A 23,720-nucleotide genomic window follows, 5' to 3' on the forward strand; every position below is an offset into this window, starting at 1 on the left:
AGTCATCTCACCGGCTTTTAAATGCAATCCTTTCTAATGGCCTGCATGCAACTTTTGTACAGTAGGTAAAATATACCTATGCCTTTAGAAGCAGGTTCAACCTACTAATAATTTACAACTTCTTCATGCTTGATTAAGCTTGGGCTTCTAAAGGAAGCCACTGACCTTTTCGAGAGCAGTGATCTGAACAGTTGGCATTCCTGGGTGAAGCTCCTTTGTTGTGTGCATAGCTTTTATGAACAGGTCTAGACTCTTTGGGTCTTTCTGTAAAAGCGAAGCTGAATACTCATTGTATTTTCCCAGAGTGAGATGCAAAACGATAGCCTCATCTTTCAGGACAGCCGTGGGCTCCTTTTCCACCTTCTCTAGGAGTTGTTCCACCATAGGCAGCAGCTGGGCAAGCACCATCTAAAGACAGAGAAGGTTGTCAGACTCATGCTTTGCTCAGGGCTGCCACCTGACAGTTCTCTAAGACACTGTGGTTGTGAGGACAGAAACTATGACCTAAAATATGAGTAGATTAACAGTTCAACATTTGCCAAAACACTGCATTTCCCTCAACCATTTCTAGTTTGATATGACCAATATGAACTCAAGTGAATTCATATTATATGTAAGTCATATTATATTCATATTATATTAATATAAAGTCAAGGCTTCAGTAATTAAACCATAGGTCAGCAAATCATAGCTTGTCTAACAAAGTCAGTGATGTCCTATCTTTTTAAACTTTAATTGAAAACAGCCATATTTATCTGTTTGCACACCCTCTGTGGCTGCTTTCCTAAAAGTGGCAGATCTGAGCAGCTGCAAAGAAAGATGGTCCACAGAGCCAAGAGTTGTTTCTTGATATCTACAGAGTAATGCCTCTAACCCAACTCCGTAAACAAAAGTCTGCATACTCAAGCTCCTTATAGAACACGGCATAACATGAGCATATAATCTAGCACAGCTTTCCAAAACTTACCTCTAAGTTAATTACAGTAATAATGCTGTATTTTTTTTAGGAAGGACAAGAAAAAAACCCTGCCTATTTACTATAAACATAATTTTTCTCCCAAACATTTCCAATTTGAGCCTGGTTGTATCAGAAGACATGAACCTCACAGACAGGAGTATGGACCATATTCATAGTCACTCCTTTATACAAGAAGTTTTGTCAACTTATAAATGTCCCCAGTGACAACTCAGGGCTGATAACTGATACATTGAGCATATAATCAATTAATTTATATTCCACTTTAACCATTTTAATTCTCTGAATACTGTAGTCAGTTAAGAGCAATGGGAAACATGGGCATGTAAGGCAGTGTGAAGAAGGCACTTAAAGCTCCACTGGTCAGAGCAGACACTCCCTTCGTGTCACAGGCTTCCTAGGACACAATGCAGCCTGTGCTTTTCCCTCCAGAAAAACACATGAAGCCATATATTTTATAAGTAAGGAAAAAGTTCCAATTTCAGAGACTACAAATGTTTCTTTGTAGAGGACTTCGCCTTGAAAAAATGGACACAAATCAAAGCCTATCTGGAGTAAAGCTGATGCGAGATAACACACGTAATATTAAAGGGAATGGACATTTGTGATATGCGATTTTTGCATCCTGTATCTTTTTGTCTTTTGTATCTCTTCCTTCAAATCTGTGAAGAACATCCTCCCCCTGGGAGCACTTGGTTACTTCCACCTACATGACAGTTACTCCTCAGGTCACACGGGACACACAGTCCATGCGTTCTGTGAAAATCTCTCCTACCTCACTGTTCACACCTTGGAATACTTTCATCAAGCCTTTTGCAATGTAAGATGGGCAGCCATACACACAGTGAAGAAGGCTTCTCAGGGTTTCAGACAACTTCTGATGTGATTTCTGTTTCTCTTCATTCTGTAGTTCATCAAATAGTGTAGCCAAATCCTAGGATACCAGAAAGAAAAATGTAGCCGGGCGTGGTGGCACACGCCTTTAATCCCAGCACTTGGGAGGCAGAGGCAGGTGGATTTCTGAGTTCGAGGCCAGCCTGGTCTACAAAGTGAGTTCCAGGACAGCCAAGGCTACACAGAGAAACCCTGTCTCGAAAAATCCACACACACACAAAAAAAAAAAAAAAAAAGAAAAAAGAAAATTGTATTAAAAAGGGAACACAAACTTTCAGGACTAAATTATGGAAGATTCTTTTCAAATGATGTGACACTTCTTACACTTTTTAAAATTTCTCTTCAATAAAGTTCCAACTAGAAGGAATATCAGTATCCAAAAGCTAGCTCACTATGAAAGCTTCAACATGACTCTTTCACACAAGAAAAGGACAACAGAATTGAAACAGTCTATGGCTTTAAAAAGAAGGATCAAAAGCCCGTAGTTGCTGATGCAAATTATTTAAATTAGTGGATCAGCCTCCCCAAATCCCTACAAGGTACAGGAAGAGAGAACTTCTCAACCTTCTTTGACAGTAGTCTACCTGAATCACATAGGTAGCATCTGAAGTGATCTCTTCTGCCTTAGGAATGAGGTGATCTATCACCAGCTGAAACTTTGAGGGTACCCCACTGAGGGCCTGGAGACACTGGACGGCAGCTCTGCGGACTTCTTTGATAGGGCTTCCCAGATTGAGGAGTAGAGACATCACCACTAATACCAAAGGGGAAAGGATGTGTCAGTGAGCAAAACTTAAATAGTGTCAAAGGAACACAGTGATAGGTTTCCTTCTAGGGCTGGGAGCAAGGTCAGTGGCACAGTATGCATCAGGCCTGGCTACCATCTCTAGCACTATCCCCACCCTGGCAACATACACACACAAAAGGTTCCCTCTCAGACTCCCTCTTTTGAAGGCTGTTCATTGCCTAATTTTTTCAGAAAAATTAGGGTCACGCTCCTCAAAGCATACAAATGAGTCCAGACAATCTACTCTCACCATGTGCCATCACACCTGGCTTTTTTTCTTAATTTTTAAATTACATTTTAAATAAATAAATAAATAAAAGCAAGAATATCATCTTCTGTATCTCTATGCAGTAGGGGTGCTATCATCACTGTCTTCGTGCACAGGTCAGAGGACAACTTTGAGGGGTTAGTGGTCTCCTTTCGCTATGTGGGGACTGGAATTAAATTTAAGTCATAAGGCTTGGTGGCAAGTGCCTTTATCCTTGTCACCATCTCCCCTATAGAATGAACTATTTAAGTAAATGATGTTATCTCTATACAAGCAAATGATATGCCACACTTCCTCCCAGAGTAAGATGTCTAAAATGTATTAGGAAGTTAAATGTGACCTGTTGTACCTGGAGATGCAGTAGATGCCAGCTTTTGTTTATACTGTGTATTCTGAGAAGAAAGCATTGCAGAGCCTATGTAAAGAGCTTGAGTCTGCAGCTCTGACTTCACAGTGCAGTTAAGTGGATTTGAAAGGCTAGAACCATAGGTCCACAAAACACAAAAGAACTTGAACAACTGCAGAACATCTTGTAGATGTACCTAATGAAAAGAAAAGAAAACAAAAACAAGGAAAAGAAAACAAAGTGAGGTCTAATTCTTACTCAGATATGCTGTCCCTGGACCTTTTCACTACTGTACAATAACCACACAGGAGTGAGGTGATGAATCACTCTTCAATATTCCGAACTTCAACCTGTTAGGACGGACGTCACTGAAGAATGACATTCAAGAAGCCTCACTCTAACTTCGCAGTTGGAAATACCGAACAACAACAAAAGACAGGTGCATTAGCTAAAGGTCAGGACTAGAGTGGGACCTGGAAAGCTTCACTAAACGCTCTCAGGAGAAGGAGTTAGAGATGGCGACAATGCTGAATGAAAGCCACAGAAAGAGTGAGTCAGACAAGGACAAGGACACGCTGCTTGCATCATGGAGGCAGGAAAGCCCACAGAAGCTTCGTGAGTGCCTCTGCATCTCCTACACACCATCCCTGAACACTCAGCCAGTTTACTCATCTATAAATGATATTTAAAACAAAACAGACTGAGTTGTTTTGATTTTTAAACAATAGGGATGCTGCAATGCTACTCTGTACTCAACATGCTGCCTGGCTGTAAGTACTAGACTGCTCTCGAGGGCATCTTTATCAGCACACACTGTTCACCCCCGCAAAATATACTTTATTATTAGGCTTTAGTACTAAAATAACCTACACTACCTATAGCAGAAATGCTTGTGAGGAGTGACCAAGTACCTTCATTATAAGCCTCATCAGAACCCTGAAATGCATGGCGTCAGAAACCTCCAGCAGCATTTCAAAGATACCAATGAGCAGGTGCAGGTAGTGTCTGCTGTCTTCATCTAGCTGCTCGGGATCCCACCACATGGCACCTGAGGGACAAGGGGACAAAGAGAAGCGATGGACAATCCCGCACGAGCATGCTGGGGGAGCTTGCCATTCAATGGACAATTCTGCATGAGCATGCTGGGGGAGCTAGCCGTTCAAGTGAAGCTGAACCGTGTATGGTGTTAGGAATGCAGCACCCCATCACATTGAAGACTCATGACCATGCCTTACCTGTAGGGAAAGATTTTGGAGCCTTCATTGCAAAAATAAAACATTTCATGGAAAATACAAGTAAAATGGCGTCCTCCATGACAACCCTCTGGGCACCGTGGAGCTCCTGCACGTAACGCACCCACAGCTCCTCCGGCAATCCTCTGTTCAACATCAGTTCCACCTGCCACTCTGAGGGCATTTCCTGAAACATGAATGGAAACAGAAGCTAGCTCATCCTCAGAGTTCCAAACAGGTGCTCTATGACTGCAACGGATATGCGCTCCTAGTCGGGAGTGTCACACTGGGGTGTGTGTGTGTAACTAGCTCATCCTCAGAGGAGTTCCTAACAGGTGTTCTATGACTGCAACAGATGTGTACATTCCAGTAGAGAGTGTGTCACACTGATGTGTGTGTATGTGTGTGTGTGTGTGTGGTGTGTGTGTGTGTGTGTGTGTGTGTGTGTATGGACACAGTGCTACAGCCGAAAAGATACTCACAGTCCCCAGAAAGGGCATTAATAGAGCAATGTGAAACAACCTGCTGCCTACACTGAACAAAACACAACCACTCTACACTGCTGGCCGGAGGACAAGCACAGCTCCAGTTACTGTACCTCACAAAAAGTCAGTCAGACGTTAAGAGGGGCTCACTGGAGCCACTTTTTAAAGTCTAAAGAAGCATGCTAATTTCACATAATTTTAGTTAACAATGGCTACAACTAGAATTTATAAAACTCCTGAGAGTATACATAAATATGAATTGTAATTCTCTTAGCAAATCCTGTAATGAGCAGCCCTTTGAAGTTTAGAAGATAAATAAAAGAAAAATGCTGATGCAAACAGCAGATATTAAAACAAGCTTGCTACCTCAAAATGGGGCACTAGGAACTTTAGTAACACTGTCCGGGACAACAGTGGGCCAGAGACATCTGAACCTACTGGAATACTCAATGATTTGAAATATCTACGATATTCTTTCAATAAATACTAGAACAAGTTTTATGTGGAAGTGAAGCACTGGAACAGATAGGAAGGAAACTTGGATTATGCACTGAGAGAATCAGCAGAAGAGTCTGCCCTCAGAACCCCGTGATTCAAGTCAACTTCCTGGAGAAGCCTGAGAGTGCTTTGTCTCGGTACCCATGGCTAACGTTCTGACCAGCACTTCCCACTTCCCCAAGCAGAGCCAGACCTCTGGGCTTCAGTTTAGCTGTGGCCATCAGACCACAGTGTTATTTCACCCAACACTCAACTTCCTGCAGACACTGCACTCCTTACCACAGCAGTGATGATGCTTTTGAGCTTCTTTATCTTTTTCTGCAGTAAACTGAACACTCTCATAGCAAACGGGAAGCAGGTTTCTTGGAAGGATGAGCAGCAAGAGATCAGCACAGACACAGTCACGTGAAACGCCACTTTCTGCTTCAGGCTGTAAGACTCCTTTTCCCCAGCACATACTAGATCTTCGACCTTGAGAAATAAGCATCCTCTATTACTAGTTAGTTAGTCACAGTCTTCTATCCCAGGCCTACCTAGGTATTGTGTATAAAGTAAGACGACAGAAAGATCAGTAAACACTGATCGCTAAGCCATTATACAAACTTAGAAATTAAAATGGACAAAATTACACTTGACAAGTTTATGCATTTAACCCACAGACCTAAGAATACAAACAACAAAAATCAATAAGACATCTAATACCATTAAAAAAGGTTTACTAAAGTATTTTCTTTTAATTTCATTTTGCTATGTTAACAATGAAAAGACCTCACTATTTTAAATATAAATAGGAAAAATGAGATTAAAAAGAACAAAGTATTCTCACTAGTCCAAAAGTGCTATAAAATATTAAGGACTTCAGATAATCTGTACAACATGCTAAGTTAGCCACAGGTGGTTTATACAAGCTTATAATCCCAGCACTTGGGAGGTTAAGGCAGGAGGATCAGAAATTCATCCTGGGCTACACAGTGAGTTCCAGGCTAGCTTGAGCTGTAACTCTCAGCCATGGCCCCAAAGAAATACACAAAATTACTCTTGTATTTGTTTAAAGCAAAACAGGGCATAAGAAAGGAACAACAGCAAAACTTCAGAAAAGCAGCCACGTAGAGCAGAAGTGGGAGCCTAATAAGCCTGAGGAGTAGAAGGCAGAGGGGAGGGGAGGGGAGGCCACATACCAGCTTCAACACTGTAGAGCGCTCTCCTAAACTTAAATTGCTGCCCAGCAGCTGAACCATCTTCTGGTTTCCTACACCAATTATTTCTCTTGATTTCCTGCTTTTAATAACATTTTCAAGAGCTGTAAAAAAATAAAAAGTTTGAATACTATATCACTGTATCACTGGCATCCTTATAAAGTATTGGGGAAAAGTAAGACATTTAGATAAAATATTTACTAGTTCTCTACCAAGGCTTGCTTTTTATTTTTACTTTTAATCCAACTTTGAATTTTCTTATCTTCTTTATAAAATTGATATCTGTTTTATAAAGTTGTTCCAGGCCAGCTTGAGTTATAACTCTCAGCCAATGTCTCAAAGGAATACACAAAACTACCTTTGTATTTGATTAAAGCAAAACAGCTTTTAAGAATGGAACAACAACAACAAAAAATAATAAGAAAAGAGGGCTGATGAGATGGCTCAGGGGGTCAGAGCACTCACTGACTGCTCTTCCAAAGGTCATGAGTTCAAATCCCAGCAACCACATGGTGGCTCACAACCACCCGTAATGAGATCTGATGCCCTCTTCTGGTGCATCTGGTGATGGCTATAGTGTACTTATTTATAATAATAAATAAATCTTAAAAAAAAAAAATGGAACAACAGCAAAAAGTCAGGAGGGGAAAAGCCTTGTAAAACAGAAGTGGGCATTTAACTATGACTTTAACAACTGACTTTCTTACCTTCTTTCCAGCCTCTTAATAGAGGATGCAGAGAACAAATTCCTGATTTTGACAAATGTATAGCAATTTTCATATCAGGAGACTCTACATCATTACTAGTAATAACCATAAAAGGCAGCAACTGGACAACCACCTGATTTGCCAACTGGTCATTTTTACTTAGTATCTCTTCTTTAATTAGTAAGTTTGCTGCTAGCTCAAGCACCCTGTACCTGCAAGACATGAAAGTACCTTTGATTCAGACACATGTTCAAGTCAGCAGAAACATTATTACACTGTTCTGGATCAACTGACAACAGCTTGTCTAGTCTCCTAGACAAGAATATTGCTCAGAGATCACCAAGATACAACCTCAAATCCATTCCAAAAAGGAGTTATCTAAGCCAATAACTGTTCTGTCAAATATCTTAAAAGGAAACAAACAAAAATCAAAAATCTGAAAAATAAAAAACTTCTAACTGTAACAAAATATATTATATCAGACATCTCAGCTCCACTGGACAGTAGAAATTCACTCATGCATTAAAAAAAAAGAAATAAAAAATAAAGTATATCCCAGGGCTGGAGAATGGATCAGCTAAGAAGACTACACTGGCTCTTCTTCTAGAAGACCTGGGCTGGGTTTGCAACACTCACATGGTAATTTAACATGCAGTAGTAATACCACTTTTGGGGACTCTTAACACCTTCTTCTGGCTTCCAGAAACACAAGGTATATATGAGGTGCACATAAATTTATATAGGAAAACCCCCTATAGATCACATTGCCAAAGAAACACACATCCTTTCTGGGAAATGGAGAGCTAGTTTTTATTAAGGTAGATCAACACACTCCACTGGATGGCCCTACACCAGCACACGGGCAGCACAAACTGGACTTAGAGGGTTATAAAGGAAGAATGGAAGACAACAAAACTGAGAGGAGGTAAGGAGGAAAGGGGTGGATCTAGGAGGAATTGGGGTACGTATAATCTAAATACATTGCACCCATATGCACCTGAGTTCAATTCCCAGACCCATGGGAAGGTGAAAACAGAGAACTGACTCCTCAAAACTGTATTCTAACCTCCAAGTGTGTGCAGTGGCATATGCACACATATTTAAACACACACACACACACAAACACACACACACAAAGTGAGAACTTTCTTAAAGCTCTGTTCTACAGTCATGAGCAAAGGCCGATCACAAAGTCACTGACATCATTGGTCAGAAAGGAAGAGCAGCAGAGAGAACTCGAGAATGTCACTGACTAACAAGAGCATGGACACAGAAGGGAACACGTACCACCCTTTATTCTTTGAAAGGTCTGCTCTTTGAAAGAGATTCAGAAGACTTGAAACCGTCTCTTCTACACCAAAATGTTGTTGAAAAATCTAGAAAGGGAAAAATACCATGAGTAAATATTTACTTGCTAAATATGTAAAGTGTTTCTAAAATGAAATTGAAAAAAGACTAATTAGAAAGATTTTCTCCAAAGATTCCAATTTAACTTTTTTCTATGAGAACTTTTCTCTCAGAACTTTTCTTTTCACTTAGGAGAACTTCTCAAAAATTGCTTTCATGACCCAATTTGCCATGGCTGACACAAAGCTCTCACTGCAATATTAAGAAGTCACAAAGCACTCTTCCTTTTTGTAGTGCTTCCCTATCCAGCAAATTGTGGAATTTAACTACCCTTGGGAGACTCATCACCAGACTTCAGTCTACAGTCCGTGAACTCACTTCCAAACCCATTCCCATGTAAAGTCAAGGACCATGTAAGAGGAACAAGAAAGCATTGACAAATAAAACGTGCACACCCACAAAACGTTCACTCACCTCAAAAGCACTCAGAGTCGCTAAAACAACATCCACATTATCATCGCCTAACCGGGTTAGAATAGCTTCTTTAATAAAAGTCTCATCAATGCCCTCCTGAGCAAGAGAAAAGCAAATTAGCTGTTGCAACAAAGCAGCTCACAAACTTTCACACCGGAAGAGACACCTCAGAACACCAGCGCTGCGAGCACAACAGAAGCAGAACCAGGCCGTCAACACCAGGCCTTCTGGGATTGGTGACCACTACAGCCCTCTTCCAGGCTCCCTGGACATAATATATACACTCTAACTACCATCTTTTAATTAGGGAGTTGACCTTAAAAATAGCTCCATCAAGCCTGACGTGGTGGTGCACGTCTTTAATCCCAGCACTCTGGAGGCAGAGGCAGGTGGATTTCTGAGTTTGCGGCCAGCCTGGTCTACAAAATAAGTTCCAGGACAGCCAGAGAAACCCTGTCTCTAAAAACCAAAAAAAAAAAGAAACTCAGAGAGAGATGACAGGTCCTTGAGATGGCTCTGTGGGTGAAGGCCCTTGCCACCAAGCCTGATAACTTAAGTTCACTCTCCTATATCCACATGATGGTACTCTGACCCAGAAGTTTTTCTGTGACCTCTGTGCACACACCTGTACATATATGCACAGGCACTAAATTAAGTAAGTAAATAAACAAATGTAATTTTAAAAATTAACTATACCCTTTAAAATATAACAATATAAAAACACAAAATAAGGGCTGGAGAAATGGCTCAGCAGTTAAGAGCACTGACTGCTCTTCCAGAGGTCCTGAGTTCAATTCCCCACAACCACATGGGGACTCACAACATCTGTTAATGGGTTCTGATACCCTCTTCTGGAGTCTGAAGACAGCAACAGTGTACTCATATACATAAAATAAATAAATCTTTAAAACAAAAAAACAACAACAACACAAAATAAAAAACTCTATAAGGCAGATATTCCAAAGAAACTAAAAAATGGTAAAATTTGACAATACAATTATACAACATAAATTCTTGATCGAAATCCCAATTTCTTACACTAAAATTAGACTAGTTACTCTAAGGTGGAAAAAATCTAAAGTAAAAGCTGTTGGCACAAACCTTTGATGTTTTCATGATAGTTTTTAGGTGATTAACGGCCAGAAGTCTCACAGGAGCCAGTGGGTGATTCAAACTGAGCATCAAAGAGGTGTCAGAATCCTCCAAAAACTGTAGGTCCAACATAATAATTAATTTCACTGAATCTGAGTAACATATAACGAAAACTGAAAACATCCTACACTGCCTAGTGTGTTGTACAACAATCACAAATGCAGGAGCAGGAAATTACATTCATTTCTAAAACTTAGCCAACACGCATGAGTTAAAACACACAAAGACATACATGTTGTACATGATGTGTCCTGTGTACTTATGTGGACAGGTGTATGGGTTCACTTTAATGAAACAGCATGATAAAGTAACTCAGCACTTTTCATGGATGTTTAATTCCAAGTGAGATACTAAACTGGTACCTCACTGAAGACAGAACACACCAGCTAATAACAAAGACATGTTCCAGCTGGTGGCAGCTTAGCTGAACATGGAATCAAGACGACAAATGACAGCTACCTATCTACTTGATTTGCAAAAAACTAATAGCCCAACTTCAGGAGAAAAACTGCATATTTCAATAAAATAATTGTTTTGAAGGCTAATTATAAGAACTTCTGCCTAAACATCAAATTTCTAGTATTTAGGCTTGAATCACCAGAATATTTCTCAAGCTCTATTATGGTTGTAATCATGTGACTGCAGGCTCCTGCACTGGTAGACGCACGCCAAGAGGGACAAGGCATGCTGGGAGCCTGTGAAGCTACCCTGTGGTGACTAAACCAATATCATACAAAATTCCCAATGTTTCCCTGATATTACATTCTCCAGTTATGATTCCTGCCCTAGAGCTCTGTTTCTAGCGACTATCAAACCGTATAAATCCTCAGTTCTTTGAACGTTCAAAGAGGGAGGAAAGCAGGGAATTTCTGCCTGACACTCTCACTCCAGCAACTCTTGTCTTAACCGTGCTGTGGAAGAACAACTTACCTGATACTTGCCTCCACTTGTAGACAGAGAAATGAACTGGTGGAACAGCTCCTGCTTTTTAAGGCCTGTAATCTCCTTCAGGTGCTCCTCTAACACAGCATCCAACGCTCTGGGGTATCTAAGCAGGAGTCACACACTTCATCAGTCCTCCTGACAGCTGGTAACCACACTCACCCACGTGTACAGAACACATGACATTTTAAAAGTTACTTAGAGTGAAACGTAATTTTAACACATGCTATATATAAAGGCTAATATTGATCAAGTCTGTCACTATGAAGACAATAATGTCTCTAGTTTAAAAAAATTATACTGTCCACAAACCCTCTACAGTCCTATTTCCTTTTGTCTTTCAATATATCTCATAATAAATATACTGTCCCTTTTTGAAAAGGAAAAAAAATAAAAACAAATATCCACAACCCATTGCTTTAAGACACAACTTGCAAGTTATCTCTTTGAAGAAGAGTCAATAAACACTGAAGACAACATCCACAACACTTGACTTACTTGCTTTCTAAAAGTCTGATGAGTGGAAGAAACTGCTCATTAAGCAAAGCCACTCCATTAGCATGCGTTTCCTCCCGGGAACTGTATGAAATATATTCTTCAAAAAGACGGCTGCAAAAGAAGTGGAACACCAGCAAAATGGGTTACCATTCATGGAATCCCTGCTATGTGTTAAATGCTTTATAAATCATGTCTCTAATAATCACACTTCCATAGGAAAGAAATTATATTGATTTTGCTGATGAGAAAACTAGGACATAGGAAACCTTCCAATTTGCCTGAGGTCAAACGCAAAGCAACAATAGTGACCCTTTCTAAGTAAGAAAGAGTAGGACAGGGCTTTAAGGTTTAGCGACTGCTCTGATTCCAGAGCATAGAGTAAGCCTCCATGAATACAAACTGCAGGCACTACCTTTCTCACAGTGAAACACAGTGGCAAAAACAGACGCTGGAGGACTGGCTTCCAAATCACCTCTCAAACTATAGTGCTGTTAGCCAGATTCCAACCCACATCTACTACTACATTTAAGCATTCCATTCACCACAAAGCACTGTCCATCAAATAGGAAATGAAAGGGGAGATAGAAATGCCTTTCAGAGAAAAGGAGGAAATAATTCCCATCGCACACCTACTCTCAATATTAAGATTCTAGGTGAAAGTCACTGAGTTATCAGCTTTGATGTGCTATTTCAGACACTACAGTCCATTTATTAATAGAAGAACTTAAACACTCATAAACTGAGTTACAACTCATATCTAGCTAGCCTGCAATTAGTGCAATAATATAGACAGTGCAAAATACTTTAAAAAGCATTCTAGAAACTCACTCCTGGGGCTGGAGAGACAGCTCAGCGGTTAAGAGCACTGACTGCTCTTCCAAAGGTCCTAAGTTCAAATCCCAGTAATCACATGGGGGCTCAAAACCACCCATAATGAGATCTGGCGTCATCTTCTGGAGTGTCTGAAGACAGCTACAGTGTACTTACATATAATAAATAAATAAATCTTAAAAAAAAAGAAAGAAAGAAAACCACTCCTGACTCCTGAAATGTATACTCACCCATAAATATGCACGTCAGAAGCATGCTGAACAAACTTACCTAGCCAGTAGGTGGTCTAAGTTGTTCGTCAGTGGTATTTTTGTAAGTATTTCTTCTAAGTGCTTCTTGTAGATCTGACCATCAATCCCTTCAGCTTCTTCTCCTTAATATGTAACAGATGAAAACTGAATTAGGGATATCCTTTTTGACATGCTCATGATTAGATTTATTTACAGTGAAAAACTTTACTAGTAATAACTTAAAAACATAGATACCAGAATCTAGCTTGTAAACCTCTTCTCTTTGTGTAAAAAGCTGGCTTTATTTATGTATATGACAATGTGCCTACGTGGAGCTCATGCAGGTGCCTGCAGAGGCCAGAGGACATCAGATCCCCTGGAACTGGAGCCACAGGTAAGGATGCACTCCCCGGTATGGGTGCTGGGCACTTCCTCTGCAAGGGCAGTAAGCACTCTCAATAGCTAAGCCATCTCCCTAGCCTTCTTTTACTTACATCTGAATATATGTTTTGACTCTTGAGTAATTTACAGTTTTTAAACCGTTTCTGTGTATATTACTCTCATTTGTCCTTCACCTGAGATTCTCCATACTTTTAATAAGTATAACCATGACACAGGTATCAATAAAAAAAACAAGTGCAAAAAATTATATATTGCTTCCCCAGATCACACTAAAAGTTAGTGACGCTAGATTATAACCTAGATTTCTGAGAACAAACAAGCTAAGTTTTTGTGTCAATGCCTCCTGACTAAACCAAGGTTGCCGTCTTCTAGACTTGACTGAAATAAAAGCTTTAAGCTAAGACTGGGTTGTGCAAATCTTTTTTACATCTGACTGAACATAATTTTAAAAACGCTTTTCTCAGTATTCATCATATTAAGATAATTTAGAATACTTCTTGTTAGTTTTCTCTAAGCAGCAACAGAGCCAAGTATTTACTTTCTTTTCTGTTTATTGAAATAAAGAGAAATAACGCAAATTAATCATTTTCTTTCATAATTTTGATTTTTATGCATGAACTCTTCTTGGCTTTCTTCTGGAAGCTGGATATTTACCATGAATGAAACACTAGAGGCCAATAAGTATCTAGAAGGGAAACAAAAGTTCACTTGGCCAAATTCTCTCATTTCTTCAGAGCCTATCTCAGGAACAGAATCCTGAGAAATTTCTCAGAATAACAAGTTCCCCCTTCAGTGAACCTGCTCCCAACCCCAAAGATTTTTTTCACTTATTAGACAAGCTACATAGAAACTACTGAATTAGAAGAAATATTAAACAGTTAAATCTACCGACAGGCGTCCTATTTGAAGATAATTGAAACAGGAAGCTTTTAGACTCAAATGTAAGGCACACACCTGCAATGTGCTGAACAACAGAGGCCACCAGATGGGGAAGCATGCAGCGCAGAAGAGGGCTCACGTCGTAGCTCTCGGAGATCCCGTGAAGTAGCCCTATAAGGTCTGGAACACCACACAAGTGAAGGAACGGCCTTTCAAGGAGCAAGCATACACAACAGCAACAAATTAGACAAGTAGCATTTTAAAAAGCACACTTACTAAACCTTATTCAAATCAACTCTACTGGCCTCTAACTATACAATAATACACACTTTACTGGCCTCTAACTATACAGCAATACATACTCTACTGGCCTTTAACTATACAGCAATACATACTTTACTGGCCTCTAACTATACAGCAATACATACTCTACTGGCCTCTAACTATACAATAATACACACTTTACTGGCCTCTAACTATACAGCAATACATACTTTACTGGCCTCTAACTATACAACAATACACACTTTACTGGCCTCTAACTATACAACAATACACACTTTACTGGCCTCTAACTATACAACAGTACATACTTTTCCCCAAGGCTCTCTGGCTTCTGTCGCTGTAGGAGAATTATCAGGCAACCTAATCCATCCTTGACCTGAGAAGGAACCTTGGTCAGTGTTTTGATGAGCTGGGATGCCAGTGAGTTCACAAAGGAATCTTCCATCGTCACTTTCACAGAAATCTGACAGATTATCATGTATGTCGCAGCTCTATAATCTGGTAAAGAGGATTTCAATCCCTAAATGTTTTTAAAATATAAAGAAAATGACAAAATATAAAATTACGTTCTTCTACTTAACATGTTTATTAACTACAACAAATTAGAAATGTCAATGTTTGCCCTGATTTAAATGTTAAACATAGTAACTACACATACTGAAACATTACATGGTATAGCAGCGTTATGTACAATCCTTATGTTTCCATGTATAAGATAAAAACAAAAACAAAAATCAAATTCTAAGCCACAGCACTCAGGGGCCAAGGCAAGATGAACATAAGTTTAAAACCAGTGTGAACCACACAGCAAAAGCCTCGAAAAACAAAACAAAAACCCCTAAGGCTGGCAAGATGGTTCAGCAGGTATAGACACTTGGTATCATGCCTGATGACCTGAGTTCAATCATCAGGGCCTACACTAGTGAAAAATAGAACAAGCCCTCACATGCTGTCCTCTGGCTTCCACACCAGGACCCACATGCACAAACAAACAAACAAATGAAAAGGATAAGCCCTTTAAGCAAAATGTAATTTTAAAAATACCTTAACAAATAAATACATTGCACATTTTAAAGGATCCATAAAAGGTAATGTACACTGACAACCAATGACTCTTTAGAAGTGGAAAAATCAAGGTGTTCACCTCCATTCTTATATGGGCACAGGGATGAGACAAGTCTATAGGACGAGAAGGGACCTCAGAAAAGCCTCCTAACTCAGACATCCCAACAAGAGGCAACAAGCTCTGCCTGACCCGTGAGCTCATGTCTTAGGAAGGGAGCTGCTCACCTCATCCCTCAAGGGGGTAAGAACTATACTGAATTAAATAAAGATAGTAACCTCAGGCCCGAGAAGGAAAAGCAGAGCCTCTGTCAAGAGTCTGGAAAGATGTCAGTGCTAAAAGAACAGGTAAGTGAGAGCCTGTGCTGAAGGACACTCTATGACTAAGAAAATAAACCTAGATGCAGTGAGAGCTAACATTAATTACTAGACACTTATTCAAGAACTGACAAGTCTTTTCAACCGAAAGATTGAATCTTATCAACCATTCAAAATAAACTATCAATTTGAAAACACTTATTTCTCCATGAGATTTTTACAAGCAAGCAAATTCCTTTAGAAAATGATTTACTTGACCAACCTTTTGGATGTATGGAAAGAGTTTGGCGACTACATTGTCTGATAGGTTCTCAGCAGCCACTAGAGCAGACACAATGGTGGAGGCATAGAAGGCCAAGAGCACTCTCAACTGGGCGGAGCTTCCCGGATCCTCAGCGAAGGCCTGGAACAGAGACCACAGCACACGTGGGCTCTTCTGAAGCACTCTGGCTCTTTAAGTATCACACAGAGCACTGAGAATGACTTGCCTGACAAGCTTCCTGAGAGTTTCAGATAGTTTCTACTTAATAACCACTATAGCTGGAACTTGACAACCAATAGACTAGTTTTTCTTTTATAGAAAATATCTTCGGTGAAAAGACTGATTCTTCACCTGCTCATGCACCCCAACTTCTTCCAAGTTCCACGGAATACATTCCCTTTCTCAGAGTAAGCAATCGCTTTATGAGTCCACACACTCGACAACTCACTCACGGCTCACCTTCACAGATCTCGTCACTAGGCTGCAAATAAAATCCATGAATCCAAGGTCTTTGTAGCAATGAGTGACCAAAGTTCCTCTAGCTAAAGGCACTCCAGAGTGCTATTATTAATAAAAAGAACAAGTTATTAGAAACATGTGGCAGCTCATCAACACAGATACAATCTCCCCTTATAACTGGTGGTGATGAGATTAATACATAAACCCTTAGAAACTCCAAAGAGCAGGTGACCATGAAGGCAAAAGAACTCAGTATAAAGCACTCAGCATGTGCTGTTTATGTATGTATTTAACCCCAACTCTATAGCTCTGCATAATTCTACTAGTAGGATTTGGCTTTTTTGCCAACATGATATTGTTCCGTGTCTGCCTCACAATATCCTAATAGCATAAATAGACCCAGGTCAACCTATATTGCTACTAACTACTACTGCACATGGTCTGTGAATAAACATTAACAATACAATTAAATGAAGACTGCAAGTAACCTTTATGGGGAGAATGAGGTTTAGAGACCTGGAAAGAGTTAGTGTCTAGATAGTGGAGCCGTCTGTGACAGACCAGGAGAAAATGGCTGGATGTTCAGTTTGAGCAGCTGCTTTCTCACAAGCTGCATGTTTTGAACCCCAGTTAGTCCAACCAATTTACATCCAGAGTCTGAAATTTTCTTTTTAATTCAAAACTGGGGATTCCCTCCCTCGTTCCTCTGAGTGCTGAGTTCACGACCGCTGTCATTAGCCCTGGTGCAGGCCCACGGTCCGTTAGTCTGCTTTCTTCCTCATCAGCTCTGCTCCCAGCCCCATCAGCAAGCTCACATGGAGTAAAGGCCCTGCCTATGACATACACCTACTTTCTTCTAGTCTCTGTTACAGACAGATCTTACTAGGCTTTCTTCTCAGGTAACTATCCTTTCATCCCAGACACCTTCTCAACTTTAACAATATCCTGATGCTCTTCAAGTAATCCTAATCCCTTTATTTGTGTAAGTTTTTCAAAAGTTCCACTCCTTCCATCTTCTAAAAAATTTCTTTCGCACCAAAATTACTGATGCAGAGTAGCACTGTACAAACAATAGGGCTCATATAGTAACTGTGCCAACTTCAGTTATAGGAACTCTAGCAAGTAGCTTAAATTTTCTGAGTCTGTTCTCGCCTGTATAAAAGTTTATGAGACTCCACGATGATAGAGTATGGTGTAAAATGTGTTGTCTAATGTTGGGTACTAAATAAACACTAGATGGCACTGACAAAGAGTTTCAGCTAGGAAATCAATGGCATGGATACTACTGACTATCCCCAGGATCACTAAGGGCTTGACTTTTCCCAAACCAAATTAAGTTGAACTCAAAATTCCCCATCCATTCTCTTCTGTTCTGATTGCCAGCTCCACTGCCATCTGTCATTAGCTCTTGGTGCAAGCAGGTCTGTGAGTTTGAGGTCAACCTGGTCTATATAGTGAGTTTCAGGCCATGCAGTGTCACATAGAGACCCTTTCTCAAAAAAGAAAAGTTCATAACCAGCTTTAGACATATAGTGAGCCCCTACCCCCAAGACAAAAGTACTTAAGCAACTAAGGAGGAAGGCGGTGGGTCACTCTGAGTTGAGGCCACCTAGGACTTCACAGTGAGACCCTGCCTCAAAAGACAACAACAACAACAACAACAACAACAAAACCCCAGCAAAGCAAACCAAACCATAAACCTTAATCATGATTTATAATAAGCATATACATGAATGAATATGTCATTAAACAATGTTACCTTAACAGGAGACAGCCAAAACCATTTGTGTTTCGGATTACTAATTTTTAGAAGCTGTATCACCCGCACAAATACCCGTGTCTCATGGTACGGCAGAACACAAGCAATGAGATTATCTGCATTGTAAAGATGGATGTGGAACCTAAGAAAAATATGAAACAATTAAATCAGTACAAAATACAAAAATCACAGGTCCTTCTTTTTTATTCTTTTTTCTTTTTCATTTCTTTTGACAAAGTGTCACTGGATAGCCCTGCCTGGCATGGAATTTGCTATGCAGACAAGACCAAGATAGCCAAACTCACAGATCCCCCTGCCCCTGCTTCTCAAGAGTGTATCAATATGTCTGGAAGGTGCATGCTTTTAAAAGGTGCAAATCCTGTCTCAATGAACTGCAAAGAGCTAGGGCCAGTATCAATCACAACAAGATAAACACAAGAAGCCCTACATTTTGCATTCAAGTTAGAGTCAATGTGGCTTGAATCAATTTGGAGGCAGTAACATTTTGAATGTTCCATATCAAAATTATACCCTATTCACTTTCTTTCAACTTTAATGAAACTGTGCGGTCACCACTAAGCCACAGAAAGCTAGCAGGCTAACAAGACAATAACCACTGAGCTTCTCTGTGCTCCAGTCACTGTCTACAGCTTTTCTTAACTATGTTTCCAAAACCAGGTTTTTTTGGGAGGGGGTGGGGGACAGTTGGGGGTTGGAGGGATTGTTGTTTTTCAAGACAGGGTTTCTCTACGTAGCCCTGATGTTCTGGAACATGCTTTGTAGATCAGTCTGGCCTTGAACTCAGAGCTTCGCCTGCCTCTGATTCCCAAGCACTGGAACTAAAGGTATGAGCCACCATAGCCAGCAAAAAAAGAAAAAAAAATTAATAAGATCGCATTAATTTATTCAGATAAAAATGACAAATAAATTAATGGAAAAGGAAAAGATGACAATATATATAATTTGTATATGAACTTGAAAAAAATTTTTGTCAGTCTCTCTACACTAAAAATGTTAAGAAAGATTCTCCTATTCTCTTGCATGTACTTAAAAAAAAAAAAAAAAAAAAAACATGTATTATTGCCTACGTGAGCCTGTGTAGCACACGCATACACTTGCCCACAAAGGTCAGAGGGCACTTGGACCTGGAGTTACAGATAGCTATAAGTGGCCCTGACGTGAGTACTGAGAACCCAACCCAGGCCCTCTTCAAGAACACTAAGCACTAAGCACTCTTCACCATGAGCAATCTCTTAAAACCCCTACGTGGACTTTAACAGTAGCAGACCTCACCTTCTATCTATTTCATACAAGCTTTGGGATTAATGAAAACACTACTTGAATGAAGCTTTCCTCAACAAACCCTGGCATAGCCACCTCTCTAAATCTTGTGTAAAACTTTATTAAGGTATTTATTTAAAAGATAGCAACAAGGAAAACCTACAGATACATATATATATATATATATATATGTATATATATATATATATATATTTTTTTTTTATCACATGTAACATTTGCTGAATAAAGGTTACATGAAGAGGGGCTGTAGTGATGGCTCAGCCATCTACAGGATTTGTTGCTCTCGCAGAGGTCAAGTTTGGTTCCCAGTGCTTAGAGTACAGGGCCTGGTGCGTAAATGCTTCGTAACGCGCACATCACTAACAGCACTGATTCGGGCTGACATTTTAAAGGACATTCTCTACACCTAGCGAGGTGAGAGGAACTGTAAGCTTTGCCCCCATGTTAATGGTGCTGCAATGTCAAGCTGCATCAGCTCCTTAGTACTGATGCAGGTAAGGCTGGCCTGGGAGCACACACTTATAACCACGGTACTGAGGACCTGGGAAGCAAAAACAGGCAGATTTATAAATCTGAGGCAAACCTGATCTACTTAGTAAGTTCCAGGCCAGACAGGCAAAAAAAAAAAAGGTAAGTCAAAAACCAGCTTGAGCCAGGTGGTGGTGTTGCCTTTAATCCCAGCACTTGGGAGGAAGAGGCAGGTGGGTCTCTGGGTTTGAGGCAAGGGTGGTGTACACTTTGAGTTCTAAGACAGCTGGGACTACACAGAGAAACTCTATCTCCAAAAACAAAACAAACAAACAACAATAACAACAAGCGAGAGCTCTATAATAAGACCTTATCCCCAAAACAAAACTAGCCAAAGACAATGACATGCTTCTCAGACCTGGGGAAGAAGGTGGCAGATTTCTGTGAGTTTGAGGTCAACCAGAGATACACACTGAGACCATGTCTCAAAAATCAAACAAATCCCCTAAACACACTAGACAGGAACTAATGGCACCCTATTCAAGAAGAGCATGTTTACTTGACATTCTACACATCATATTAACCTTTGAAGTTTGTGAAAGCTAACAATCTAGCTTACCAAGTGTTGGCAACTATTGAAGGTTTAGCTACCTGTGAATCAGCCATTCCAGACACTTCTGCGCTGGCTTGAGGAGGAAATAAGGAGACAAGTGAAGGAGGAACGATGAAATGTTTTCATCCAGCTGCTTGTTCACTGCTTTGGTCTGGACGCTGCGCTCCAAGCCTTTTGCCAGCTGGCTGAACAGTGGCGCTTCAAACTGTTCAAAGGCAGGGTCAATCCCAAGAAGCTCCTCCAGGCCAGTGCATCCTAGGAGGAGAGCCACTCGTAACTCAACAGATACGCTCCTGCTCCCCTCACCCCTGAGCTCATGAACTCTGTTATCATGTGTTACACACTCTCAAACACTGGCTTTACTTGTTAACATAAATCTGATCCCCACTCACTAGGAGAAAAGAAAGTACTTCATGACAAGAACTCCACCCGAGCCCTTCTTTCTGAAAGTCTCCTCTCACACCGCAGTCATTGTCTCGGTTTCTTTACTTTTCTTCCTTTTTACATATTAGTTAGTTTGTGAAATTTCAGATATCATTATTTACAAATACATTCACACATCTAGCAATATTGCTGTTTCCCACCCTCTTACCAAGAAAACAAGGTACTGCTCGGAAAGCGAACAGCACCAAAAAAAAAAAAAAAAAAAAAAGACAAGAAAATACAGAACCTCCCCACCGCCCCAACTCCCCCGATAACATGCTCTGGGAGCTTTGCTGAGTGAAAGGTGGCTCACCGATGGCAAAGGCGGTGTCCCTGTCGATTGTGGCCGCCTCCTTGGGGTCAAATAACAGAGAGGCAACTTCACGTCTCGATAGGAGGCTGGGATCAGTTTGAGGGAGGGCGAGTCGCTGGAGCTGCTGGGCTAAGGACGTCATCTTGCACGGAGGCGGATGTCTCAAAACGCCGGCTAAGAACGAACAGCCTGAAAAGTTTTTAGGAAACGTCAGGCGGCTTAACAGATGGCAGGTCAGGGCTCATGCTCTGGCTATACAGCGCTCAGTCCTTTCGAGGACACAGAAACTTGCTTCCCCGACCCTCCAGGACCCACCACAGCAACTGCGTTAACTACGCCTTGGCAGCACCAGCTTTCCCCAGCTCTGCACCACGACCTCACCGCCCACCCGGCCACCCGTTCCAAGTCACGGCCGCGCCTAGCCGCACCGTGCTCCTCCTCACCCTAAACTCGGAATATCAGCAGGATTAGACAGCTAACAACTCCTCAGATCAGCTCCCACATGGTGCCGGCACTGTCCCGGAACTCTAAAGCACGCCTCATAGGAACTTCCGGCTTCCCACTACGGCAAGAGAAAAGGGACGTCTTTGTAGGAAACGCAATACAACGGCCCCGCCTCCGTGACTCTAAGTTCCGCCTATTCTTCAGGCCAGCCATTTAATTCCCCGCCTACTTTCCCCTCTAAGGGCCTGAACCTCAAAGCCCCACCCTCCGCTCGTTCATCCAGTTAAGCTCCGCCTTCCATCCGCACCTCTTTCCAAGACACCACATTTATTCCACGCCCCTCCTTTAAGCCCCACCCTCACGGAAATGTGCTAAGCCACGCCTACAGTCCCTCCCTCTTCTTTCCAGAAAGCCGCCTGTAAGTCCCGCCCCTTTAGGAGCCCCGCCCCTCCGCTCCTTGGTGCTACAGCTCGCTTCTCTAGGTGCCCGACGCCTCGCTCAGTGTTGCTATGTGCCCTCAGGCTTAGGTCTGGGATTCAGTTTCCCCAACCGCCTTTGGGAGCTTTACCGGTGTGTAGCAGGAACCGGTCATTCACGAGATACTTATCCCGCCTGCGAGGGGCTGAAGCGCGGGAAGCCGCGTTTCTAATTCTAATGCTACCCGAGGAGGGCACAAACCTAACGTGAGTTGTAGTTCTCAGTGCAATCTGGTTGCTCTGTAAGTAGTAAACACTCTCTGAACGCAGTTACTGACAACCTTATCACCTTTGCCTTGTCTGCAGTCCTAGGGAGTGGTGGTTTTCTTATTTCTGTTATTATTATTATTAGAAACATGACATTTTAATTTTTTTAAGTGAAAATAACTTTTTTCAAGATGGGAAGTGGCGGCTCACCTCTTTAATTCCAGCTCGAGGGAGGCAGAGGCAGTCAGATCTGAATTCGAGGCAAGCCTGATTTGTGGAGTGAGTTTCAGAACATCCAGAGCTACACAGAGAAACCTTGTCTCAAAAACAAAAACAAACAAAAAACAAAACCAAAAAATACACAAAATTTTTTGTTTTCATATTCTGGTTACAGTTTCCTTCCATAACTCTTCCCAGATCCTCCAACACTTCCCCATCCACCCAAATCCACACCGTTTTTTCTCTTTCTTATTTAGAATACAAACATACAATGATGACGACGAAGACGATAGGCAAAATAAAATCAAACATCAGAATAAGACAAAACAAAGAAACAAGTGCCAAAGAAAAAGCTCAAGAAACACACATAGACAGAGACATACCTGCTTATACACACAGAAATCTTATAAAAATGCAAAACCAGAAACGGAAATATATACGCGAAGGACCTATAAGGAGGGAGAAAAAAAAAAAAAAGCCCTGACAAAGAATTATGAGGCAAAGAAGGTCCAAAAATGCTACAGAGTTAGTTCAAGTTAGCTCATCTTACATTGTCCATATGCTAATTGGGACCTAGCCTTAGGTTTGCACAGCTCCACTGGAGAAAACTGATTTGTGAGTGATTGTCAGTGGGAGATACCTCTGGGTTAGGGACAGGAGCTTGTGTCCTTCCTCTCTCAGCGCTGGAAGCCCATCTGCTCCAGACCTGTGGAGGCCCTGTGCCCGCGTGTCTCTTCTGCTGTGTTTGGAAGGTCTTGCTTTCTTGGTGTCTTCCATCCCCGCTGGCTCTTTCTATTTTTTTGCCCTCCTCTCCTACTGTCCCCTTTGGCCTCCTTTTTGCCTTCCTGGGGGCGGGGGGGGGGGGGGAGATTAGATAGATACATCATATTTACGACTGAGTATTTGAGGTCTCTCATTCTCTAGACATTGCCTAGCTGTGGCTCTCTGTTCTCTTCTGCTGCAGAA

The 23,720-nt window shown here is 41.2% G+C and overlaps 1 protein-coding gene across 1 annotated transcript in view; it reads right to left on the reverse strand.

Moving 5' to 3' along the window:
* The window catches only part of Heatr1 (HEAT repeat containing 1), a 49,125-nt gene extending 27,170 nt beyond the window's left edge, over nucleotides 1-21,955 (reverse strand). The window contains exons 1-23 of the mRNA XM_021180215.3: nucleotides 21,852-21,955; nucleotides 21,409-21,597; nucleotides 20,711-20,927; nucleotides 18,290-18,431; nucleotides 16,531-16,632; nucleotides 16,072-16,212; nucleotides 14,738-14,949; nucleotides 14,220-14,353; nucleotides 12,904-13,006; nucleotides 11,803-11,913; nucleotides 11,293-11,410; nucleotides 10,312-10,419; nucleotides 9,211-9,306; nucleotides 8,677-8,765; nucleotides 7,390-7,601; nucleotides 6,665-6,786; nucleotides 5,766-5,957; nucleotides 4,507-4,690; nucleotides 4,183-4,319; nucleotides 3,275-3,467; nucleotides 2,455-2,624; nucleotides 1,752-1,910; nucleotides 166-408 (exon numbers count right to left, since the gene is read on the reverse strand). Coding sequence (XP_021035874.1) covers nucleotides 166-408; nucleotides 1,752-1,910; nucleotides 2,455-2,624; nucleotides 3,275-3,467; nucleotides 4,183-4,319; nucleotides 4,507-4,690; nucleotides 5,766-5,957; nucleotides 6,665-6,786; nucleotides 7,390-7,601; nucleotides 8,677-8,765; nucleotides 9,211-9,306; nucleotides 10,312-10,419; nucleotides 11,293-11,410; nucleotides 11,803-11,913; nucleotides 12,904-13,006; nucleotides 14,220-14,353; nucleotides 14,738-14,949; nucleotides 16,072-16,212; nucleotides 16,531-16,632; nucleotides 18,290-18,431; nucleotides 20,711-20,927; nucleotides 21,409-21,550 — 3,327 coding nt within the window. The 5' untranslated portion in view covers nucleotides 21,551-21,597; nucleotides 21,852-21,955. The remainder of the gene's footprint in view (nucleotides 1-165; nucleotides 409-1,751; nucleotides 1,911-2,454; nucleotides 2,625-3,274; nucleotides 3,468-4,182; nucleotides 4,320-4,506; nucleotides 4,691-5,765; nucleotides 5,958-6,664; nucleotides 6,787-7,389; nucleotides 7,602-8,676; nucleotides 8,766-9,210; nucleotides 9,307-10,311; nucleotides 10,420-11,292; nucleotides 11,411-11,802; nucleotides 11,914-12,903; nucleotides 13,007-14,219; nucleotides 14,354-14,737; nucleotides 14,950-16,071; nucleotides 16,213-16,530; nucleotides 16,633-18,289; nucleotides 18,432-20,710; nucleotides 20,928-21,408; nucleotides 21,598-21,851) is intronic.
* Between the last annotated feature and the right edge of the window lie 1,765 nt (nucleotides 21,956-23,720).

This window comes from Mus caroli, unplaced genomic scaffold, assembly GCF_978045245.1.
Source record: "Mus caroli unplaced genomic scaffold, Mus_caroli_1 scaffold_15, whole genome shotgun sequence".
NCBI lineage: Eukaryota > Metazoa > Chordata > Mammalia > Rodentia > Muridae > Mus > Mus caroli.